Source organism: Zeugodacus cucurbitae, chromosome 6, assembly GCF_028554725.1.
Source record: "Zeugodacus cucurbitae isolate PBARC_wt_2022May chromosome 6, idZeuCucr1.2, whole genome shotgun sequence".
Classification (NCBI taxonomy): domain Eukaryota; kingdom Metazoa; phylum Arthropoda; class Insecta; order Diptera; family Tephritidae; genus Zeugodacus; species Zeugodacus cucurbitae.
Window position 1 is genome coordinate 46,175,101 of NC_071671.1, and position 10,318 is coordinate 46,185,418.

The following is a 10,318-nucleotide window of genomic DNA, read 5'->3' on the forward strand; positions in this document are numbered from 1 at the left end:
AATTGGATTTGCATGTAATTTTATTGTCGAGATTGAGAAAATCGACAGTTGCACTTGGTGTTGTTCACAATCAGCGATAAGCAAAATCAACACAAGCGAAAGCAAGGCAGCGAACGAGGATTCAAAGGATGTCAGTGGGCAGCGAGAATCCAAAACAGAAAAAAATATAAAAATTCCACAACGAAATAATAAAAATAAACATTTGCCAACCATTTGTTAATGCAATCCTCAGTTACAGGCGCGCTAAGAGTCCGTCGTCCGCCATCCATAGTGGCTTACTTAACAGCAGTTGGTCAGTTCAAGAGGCCATGAAATCGAAAATTAGCGATAAGCGAGCGAGAGAAATCGCCAGCAGAAGCTCAAGGGTAAAAAAAGGCGTTGCCGTTTGCAGGCGGCTTTCGTTGTTGCTCATTTCACTGCATGGCTGGTGGAGCTTTTGAGGGAGTTCTTGCTTGATGACAGCTGCTTTGCACATTTGGCCATGCACAGCGGAGCAATCCAAAGGAAATGCAATTATATGTGCGATTTCATTGTGTGCATGTGATTAACAAAAGTTAATGAGCAAATTATTTACGCTGTGAGGCAATGGCTGTGTTGGTTGGTTCCATTAATGCACATTAATTTGCTGTGAAATTACTATTTGTATTATATCGTGTGAAATTCAAATGTTAAATGTTGTAATATGTGATGTGATATAAGATAAATGAGATACCTAAAGAGAGAAAATGAGATACCGAAAAGAAATTCCATTTGTAGTTACATTCGGATAAATATAAAAAGTATTAATATCTGAGGAAATGGACCAATCTGACCAATATATCGTTTAATTGATAATAGAATCAGTGTTCAAAACTTCTTTATTTTTAAAAAGAATATATCCGAAGAATATATATATATATTTAGCCATATTCCCTCTAAGCAAGTGATTAGCACGTAGTAGCTAATACTAAAATATAAGATATTTACATTAAAGATTAAATACTTAGTCCCATGAAAACTGATTACTTGGCGGGAATGGATCAATGAAGATATCATGGATGGATTTCCTTTGATTATTTTCTTAATTACGGAACTGCAAAGCGTAGAAGTTAGTGAAGGAGCGTAGCCCAAGCACATTGTCAACGGATAAGGGACAAGTCGGTAGTTTGCGGTTTACACGCGTTCGAGCATTGCATATACAATTGCACGATTTTTATGGCTATATAGAGGAAGGTTAAGTGGCATCAATTAGAAATTTTCTTCTCCAATGTCCAGCTTTCGCCAGATTAAGGTCGAAAGATCGAACGGCCGACTGGCCGACATTGATATTGGTAGGTCAACTCTCAGACACATAGACATCATTTAACTACCCTCTTATTACAATGGTTCGAAATATTATTTCAATCGCTTCTAAAGGAATTTCCCTTCAATAATGCTATGGGTATGAGTTTATCAATCGGTCTCTGCAATATGAATATAGAAACTTTCATATATGTATTCACTAGACACTGTCAGATAAGCAAATAAATGGATTAATATTGGAGAAATCCGGTCTCTGAAAATCAGTACTATTAAACTCAAATGAATAGTTTCAAATTCGATCATTAATCCTTCATACGAAAAATGTGATCGTAATTAAACTTACCTGCCTGCATCCATTAAGATACACTTTTTTCGAAAAGCCCATACATTTTTACAGCGAGCAATAAAAGTCAAAAATTGCGCTAAAAAAATATTCGAAATTTTAGAAAAACAAGTTTAAAGTAATTCAAAAATTAACTTTTTTCTATGAAAATATCTACATGAACGACATTTAATGACAACGACACGCACAGTTATGCGAGACTTCGTCCAAGCTCATATATTAGTATTTATCCATATGGAATCACATTTAATTCATAGCTGTAGCTTGAGCTCGCTTGTTGCGTAAAAATATTTTCGCTATAAAATCTTTATTTTATTTCTATAAGTTTTACCATTTTTACGCTGCATGTCGCATTTTATTTGCAAATTTATTTGAAAGCGAGTTTGCCAGATATTTGAAGACAAAACGCAACATGTCAGCACCTGAACGATAAGAACTGCCTGCATTAATTCAAGTCAACGAGAGCAACTGTAAAATATCGGGGCGGCCACATAACGGTCAAAGTGGTGTGCAAATCATTAATGAAAGCGTAAAAATGGACGATTACAAATGGAGGTAGGAGCGGAGTTATTTATGTTTTGGTTTAGTTTACTCAAAATTGGATTGGGTGTACATTGAATTGGGTGTGTGGTCAACTGTTGGGCCGCATATTCAAATACAAGCGTAATTTATTTATGAAAATTACGGTTTCTAATTTGTTCAAGATTGAAGTATATCTTTGTCGACTTTAATTTTTTGAATGTTAAAAAAGGTTTTTATTAGAATTTTTGAATATTTTGTAATACTTTTTCAACTAAAGGGTGAAATACAAAAACTTTCGAAAACTGATTTTCAAGTCGACAGTTTCTAGAAGAATTTCTTAAAGTGTGAATTTTAAAATTCTCTTTCATTGAGAATGTAATATACTATGCTCATGGATAAGCCCGCTTAGTGAGTTTCGTAAATATTGGGATATCTTGCTATCTGGATAACAGTCATAGCTGTTGTAGTTATAAAGTTTGAAACTGAATGCTGTGGAAATTTTTCTATACATAGAGTTTTATATTAATCTAAGTAAATTCTAATAATATGACAAACGAAGCTACGACTGTCAAAGTTCTCGACTCGGGAAGTATTAGAATATTAGATATGGGCTTTAACGATATGTTTCTTCGACAGAACGTTTCCCCAGTTGGACATCAATGAGTGAGTTTTTTTGGGCTTATTTATTTATCATAGATATCAAGTAATCCATTCGTAAGATCTGAAAACTGTTATGTATATCTTCGAAAACTGGGTTAGTAAGACGCATAATATTAGAAGAGTTTCAGCTATTAAAGCCTAAGCCCTTGTTGAAGTAATATCGGACTTGTCGGTTTCGAGACGAATAGTTATAACATACACTGATTTATAGCAAACAAAATATCTAACCTTTTCTTATATAACTTCCATTTCTAACCCAAAGGGTTTTAGTTGCCTTAGACCATGTCGCCTAACTTCAAAGATTCAACTCCCAACTTATTTATGGTCCTCTTCATTGAAATATTCTTAATTATTTTTTATCAGAACTCCTTTCAATGGACCTTAATTTGAAAAAAAAAAAAAAAATATTAATGAGTCCCCACAAATCTATTATTCTTGAACTTTTGTGCTAGACTTTGGGATGGTAATATATAGAGTCACAGGAGTTGCCTCGTTTCGCTTTTTTTTAATCATCTGCCAGATCAACCTCCACAGAAATATGTCATAATTATTGACTTTTAATAATCTACTGAGATTCAAACCCACTAACCTTCGCCTGATTGTCACGTACTCTACCCAACCAGTTACATGGCCTGTTAAATGTTTCGCTGCATATTATGTGCATTTGAGATAAATGTTGGACTTGTATTTCTTTGCCGTTTTCAATTTACTTGCACGAATATTTATTTCACTTCATGGCAGCGCAATAAATCGCCGGCAAATTGTGCATATATAAACATGATTACATATCAGCGGCAAACGACGACGATACGCCTATAATACTCGAAAGTGTATAGAGTGGCTTGCGGTTGGGCGCATGCGCAATAAATTTGCAAGGCAAGCAGCCGCAAAGGTCTCGCTCAAATCACTTTAAATGTTTGCGATTGCAATTGAAATGGAAATTGACTGCCCATATGTATATATATGTGGTAAATGCATGCATGTATAAATGTACCTATGTGCAAGGCTCTGTTGCAGCCGCAGAATTTCGTTTTTAATTGACTGTGCAATGCTATGCCATGCTATGTTTTGTTCGCTATTTTGTTTTCATTGCTTTTTGTTGTGCATTTTGTTAGCGGCATATTAAGTCCATTAGCCACCAAATTGACTGGCTGACTTCTCACATGCATTCGCATTTACATATACAGATATGCATATATACATACTTATATATATATGTAAGCCTAATACAATGTGTCTTACTTCAACCACTTACTGTTCACCAAACCCAATCCTTCGTTCCATTCTCCGCCTTCTCCTGCACTTCTAATTCCGTGCTCTGTTGTGTCAATTTGATTGAATTCAAATCAAACATTGTTCAATGCTCAATGCTTGTCAACAAAACGGAATTAACAATGCTTATAAACAAAGGGGAAATTGCAAAAACGAAAATTGCAAAAACAAACCGCACAACTCGAAGTTAACTCCACTTCCTTCGTTTGCTGCCACAACGTGTGCTCGCTGTGCTCCCCTGCTTATTGCGACAAAATTGCTCGAGAATGTCAAAGTCGTTTGAACAGGTTTTTCGTTGTCTTCTATTTCTCCCCATCATCTTCGTTTTTCTGTGTTTTCGTTACGCTTAAATGCCACCTAACTAACTACCGTCATCAACTTAAACGAAATTGCCAATGTCAACAACCAAGATGGGAAGATGCGCTGGTGCATTGCGCTCTGCCCCGTGTATTGAGGCTTGGGAGTTTGGTGAGTGAAAAAAGTGCGGCCCTTGCAATGAATTCGCTGTCCGCGAAGTTGGTGGCACAGCTGTGGTTAAAAGTGATTATATAGTGAATGTTTGTACACACATGATTATATATGATGCATTGTCAACAATTTACATATATATGTACATATATTTATATATTTGAAGATAAAAATATTATGGAGGGTCTTACCTCAGCCAATATTATAGTTATGAGAACTACAAAGCAGATAGAATAAAAATGAGCTTCCATTTTATGAACATTGGAACCTTTCACTTTTTAAAAATTAAGCTTTAAAATCGATGAAAAGGTGCTTCTTCTAGACAAAACATAAACAAACCTGTCCTATTGTAAACTTTCAACATTGGAAAAGTCGTGACCTCACGCGACCCTTCAAAATGTTAATAAACCAGTCTTTAGCCATAAAAATGTAAACAAACCTGACCTCATATGAACCCAATAAATGTAGACAAGCTGACCCCTTCAAAACATAAATAAACCTGACTTCACGGACCTTTTACAACATAAACAATCTTGACGTCATGTGGAGTCCTCGATATGTAAACAAATTTAACATTTTTAGCGAGGGCATTGATCTTTGTCCGGGGTTTGTTTACATTTTGGTCGAGGTCATACACCTTTAGACATGGTTTGTATACATTTTGGTCGAAGTCAATGAACTCTGATCGGAGTTTTTTTACACTTGGATCTAGTTCAATAACCTTCCAGTGATCACGAGGGTGATTCAGAATTTTGAGGGATCGTATGATCTAGGGCTCTTAAAATTATTCGAATAACCCGAAAACCGATTAAGCGAATATCAGGTTTGTAACCGTTTGTATGAATATTAACCGATTATTACTATTCGAATTCGTAACATTGCGACTATTCGAATAGTCGTTCTCCAACGGTTATTCGAATAGTTGTTCTGCTGCGACTAATCGAATAGTTGCTCCGGTGGGAGCATTTGAATAAATGAAAATTGTTTGAAATCCAAGCAGCCTTTGATTTTTGTCTGTTTTTATTTGTGAAAATATCAATTCTGTGGATTATTCATGGGTTTCTCATTTATTCGAATAGTCGGAAATGAGCGGTTAATCGAATAGTTGGAAATGAGCGGCTAATCGAATAGTCGACAACTTACGACTATCCGGATACTGCAAACCGAATATTAATATTCAAATAATGCCCTATCTGGATAATTCGGTTAGTGAATTAGTCGTATACCAAGAGTTCTAGTATGATCCCTTTTTACGTTTTGAAGTAAGGTGGTTGCTTATATTTTTGAAGTGAAGGCTTACATACGGTATACGAATATTGTTTTTTAGATATGAAGTGAATGTTTGGTGACATCAATAGATGAAGTATGCTCAACATTTGGTTGATTGTCATCTAAAACCGATTGTGACTTTAGAAACAAAAGCTATTTCAGAGTTTTTAAGACACCTGTACGTATTTTAATGCTTCGGAGCCTTTCAAATTGCGAGAGTATATAATGTACGGCTGCTATAAAGATATGCCAAACGGTTACTCTTTTAAAACTTTGAAATTTTTTTGCTCAAAGAATGAATGTATAAATGTAAATATGTATTTATGTTTCCAAATATATAGAATGGAGAACCACAATAAAAATAAGACGAACTCCCATTAATGGTCCATTGTCTTTTCTCTTTCGTATTTCCCATCCGCTTTTGTTTATGTTTTGTTTTAAATCATGACATAAAATACATCACTGTCATCAACAATGGAATTCACGGAGATTAAATACAAAAACAAATATATAATATATACGATTCAAAGGCTTATTTTTGTTAATGAAGAAGAGTAAGAAATATGAAAACAACATTTCGCAATAGCAAAAATCCTTACAGACATTTTTTTGTTAAGAAAATCAATGAAGCTATTGGAAAACGATATTACTTTATTAGAAACTTGATTTTGTACAGATAATGTTTACAGACAGACATCTATATTTATATTTTTTTTGTATTTCGCAAATTAAAATGCAGACGCCTTGGCTTGTTGCTTCATAGTACTACGTTTCGATATACACTCAATTTTCTCTGGTTCAAAGAAAGCATAAGCTATACGCATATTGTTCGTGAAACCGGTGCCCTCCTTCCATGGCGAAACGATCACCACCGAATCACCTTTGTCGACGAGTTTAAGCTTCCTAGCGGCGACCAGCGCATACTGAACACGTAATTCCACGTCTTTTTGGTAGTCGGATTCGGGTTTTTCTGGAAGAAATAATTTTAAATATTTTATTTGAGAATTGCTGTAAAAATATCTTTAATTCCTCTTTAGGACAATTCTGTGTAGGTTATGGACTTCGAAAGTAATGCTTAGGGTTAGAATATGTAATCCTTAGAACTCCAACTTAGAACTTAGGACTCCAACAGACCAGATTAAATGAGTTTGTAGAAACTTTAATACAGCATAAAGTTCAAAACTATTTTTGAGAAGGTAGCCTCTGTGGGAGTTTCTGCGTTCTCTTTCACATTAATAATCTATCTTATAATATCAAGCATGATCCTGGGAACTATAAAACACTTATCGAAGCTCTTTAGATACTAGGGAGTTCTCAATACTCAATACCAGGGAGCTCAATAAAAAAACAAGTCCACGGTTTACAAAACGGTTCTAAAAGACCAGTACTGAGGACATACCGAACTGTATTTCGAATAAATATTTCTTGCATATCTTACCTAGATATAAAACTGGGTAGACGGCGCGTCGTAGATTGCATTGTCTGGCGGTTTTGCTGCAACGCGTCAGCGCAATAATCGGGCAATGTGGTCGATACATGCTTATCAAGTATGCCGATTTACCAGACGTCGTGAGTGTTATAATTAATGCGGCCATGGATTTTTGAGCCGAGTCAACCGCAGCCAATGCTATAGCATGCGCCGCATCGATCGCTGCCGGATTGTTCAACATGAGTTCTTTGTGCAAATGGCGATGCCAAATCACAGCCTCGGCCTCGGCACAGATATTAGCCATACAAGTGACCGTCTCTAGCGGATACATGCCAATCGCACTCTCACTCGCAATCATGACACCATCAACACCGTCGATTACCGTGTTACCTAAGTCGGCGACTTCGGAGCGTGTTGGACGCGGTTCGTAATTCATTGATGACAGCAGCTGGGTGCCAACTATCACTGGCTTGCCGACGCGATTGCAACGAGCCACTATTGCCTTCTGCAGCAGAAAGAGCTTCTCAGCTGGCACATCAATGCCCAGACTGCTGCGATCGATTAGTATGCCATCGGAAGCAGTGATCACTTGATCGAGATAATTTAAGATTTGTGTGCAATCGATTTTGCATATCACTTGTATATCCTTGCCACGTTCTCCCATAACGCCACGTATCTCACGTATAGCGGAGGGGTGACGTATCTTCGACGCGAATATGAAGTCGGCATTGTTTTCCACAGCGAAGCGCAAATCGTAGCGATCCTTCTCGGACACAGGTGGTAAATCAAGATTAATGTTGCTCAACCACACACCCTTTGCAGCGCCTAATATACCGCCAACTTCCACCTGACAGATGACACAATCCACCGCTACCTCTTTGACCAGCAGCGTTATTTTACCATCGCATAGATAAATTATATTACCCGGTTGCATGACATTTATAATATTCGGATAATCAACATAGACTGTCTCCTTGCTGCCCTTATCCATGAGATCCCTATTTATAGACAGGCGTATGTTATCGTTCTTCTTCAGCTCCACTTCAGAGACACCCTCAAAGGAGCCGGTGCGTATTTCGGGACCTTTCGTGTCCACAGCGATTGCAATGTATTTGCGGTAACCATCCTCCTCGGCGAATTCATTGAGTGCTTCGTGCACCATATCGATGGTGGCTTTGTGGTGATCATGCGATTCGTGTGAGAAATTCAGTCGTACTATATCCATGCCAGCCCGAACTAGGTTCTTCAGCATCGTTTTATTGCGCGAGACAGCGCCAACGGTGCAAATGATACCTGTAAGACGTCGTGTTATAGGCGGCCCGTCGAACTGCAAGCGACACATATGCTCCAGCTGTGTGTCGGAGTCGCTTGAAAAACTCATTTTGTTTATTAGTTGATTATTTAATTTATTTGCAATTTGTTTTTGTGTTTTAAGAAGACTGAAAATTTTGAGAAAAATATAGGAATTGTGAAAATTGAAATCGGTTTTTTTTTAGAATCTTTTTACGTTTTCTTTTTCATTTGTCATAGCTGAAAAAGTGATTCGATGAATTATAACTGAGTTTTAACGATATATTTAGAACACAGTTATCGATACAGCTTACAGTATTCTAAAACTCATGTGCTCAAAGTAACTGACTTAAGTTTAACTTTCTAGTATTAACTTCGAAAAATAAAAGTTCTGTATTAGAAGGAGGTTCCAGGGATTATAGAATCATCGAAATATTTCTTATACGCTGAACTCCTTGTATCTCAAAAATAATTATAATAGGTGTTGTTCCCAGTTGCAAGGTTACTTCAATCAAAAACTGACAATCCGCCAAGTTTATGGAAAGTGTTACAAACCTGAGTGTTCCAATAATAAAGAAATTTACGATTACGACGGAGATCGGTCTCTGTGAGTTAATGCCTTCTTCAGGGGCATTCGTTGACTTTTTCTCGTTATTATAGGCGCATACTCGTGTATATGTTTACCATGTTATTATTAAATCTAGAATCTATTATTGCCTGTCGGTTTAATTAACTGAAATCAAAAAAAGTTTCGTCTTCTATTTCTAATGATAATGGATATCAGGAAAATATGTTCATTTTAAATAATTTACACCAAAAAGTGGATTTAATTCAATACTCTTGTTATGCGTGGCCAAGATAATGTTTATAAAAAATTACTTTATCAGAAATAAACTAAACTAAGCTAAGCCATTTATTTATATTCAGTAAATAGTCGTTGGAAGAAGATCGGTAAAAATATCACTAATTTCAGTATTCTCCAGTTATTGTTGGAGAATTAGATTTTAATTAGTTTTAATATAATGTGGATGTCGGTATATGTAGGCTAGGGCTAATAGGAACCATTGCTGAATTTTTTGAGAAAATGTGTGAAGCTTCGTTTCAATATATGTATTTCCTAATTTTTGAAATGTCAAATATGCCGATTCGATTACATAACGAGTAATATGTAAATTAGACATGATTAATGTCTGGCAACTTTTAAATTTCTACCTAAAGTTATCATGGGTATTATATAGTGTACTTAAGTTTTTCATTACGGTGGTCTATTGCTTGAAATGGATGAACTTAGTATGATATTAGACAAATTCAAGATCATAGTTCAATGTTGATGAAGGTAATCTTTCGATTTTTAATTATATTCAGATCTTTCATATTTCCGGCAGATCTTTCATATTTTTAAACTAATCTTTGTTCATTTTTCAGCTTTTAGTAAGAAATTCAAAGTGGGCGTGGTTGGGATCTGAGTAAAATTAGACAGTTATAGGATATTTCAGCCCAGGAAGTGGCTGAGATAATTGTAGGAGATTGTGATATCTGAACATGTTGTCAAAATGGGATAGAGATAAAGGTAATTTTCTACAAATATTATATACTATTTGGGTATATACAATGGGAAGGTGGAATGGAAAGAAAAGGAATTCAATTCTGAGTGATTTTATAAAATTAACTATATATAATCTTTTAGTTTATGTTGCTTTATTAATCTCCGCCACATGTTGCAAGATTATAAATTTGGTTTTTCGTAATCAATTCGAAATATTTGGTACTAGTATTAAATTTGT

At 35.8% G+C, this 10,318-nt stretch overlaps 1 protein-coding gene across 1 annotated transcript; it reads right to left on the reverse strand.

The window, feature by feature from the left end:
* Positions 1 to 6,446: 6,446 nt before the first annotated feature.
* On the reverse strand, positions 6,447 to 8,754 carry LOC105209880 (pyruvate kinase). The gene is made up of 2 exons (XM_011180529.3): positions 7,254 to 8,754; positions 6,447 to 6,785 (listed from the first exon to the last, which is right to left on the reverse strand). The coding sequence occupies exons 1-2, from the start codon at positions 8,623 to 8,625 to the stop codon at positions 6,544 to 6,546; spliced, it is 1,614 nt and encodes a 537-aa protein (XP_011178831.1). The 5' UTR covers positions 8,626 to 8,754; the 3' UTR covers positions 6,447 to 6,543.
* Positions 8,755 to 10,318: the final 1,564 nt, after the last annotated feature.

Coding starts and splice junctions, on each gene's coding strand:
- LOC105209880 (XM_011180529.3), bottom strand. CDS start 8,625: ATGAGTTTTTCAAGCGACTCCGACACACAGCTGGAGCATATGTGTCGC. Junction 6,786..7,253: donor CTACCCAGTTTTATATCTAG/GTAAGATATGCA, acceptor TATTTCTTCCAG/AAAAACCCGAATCCGACTAC.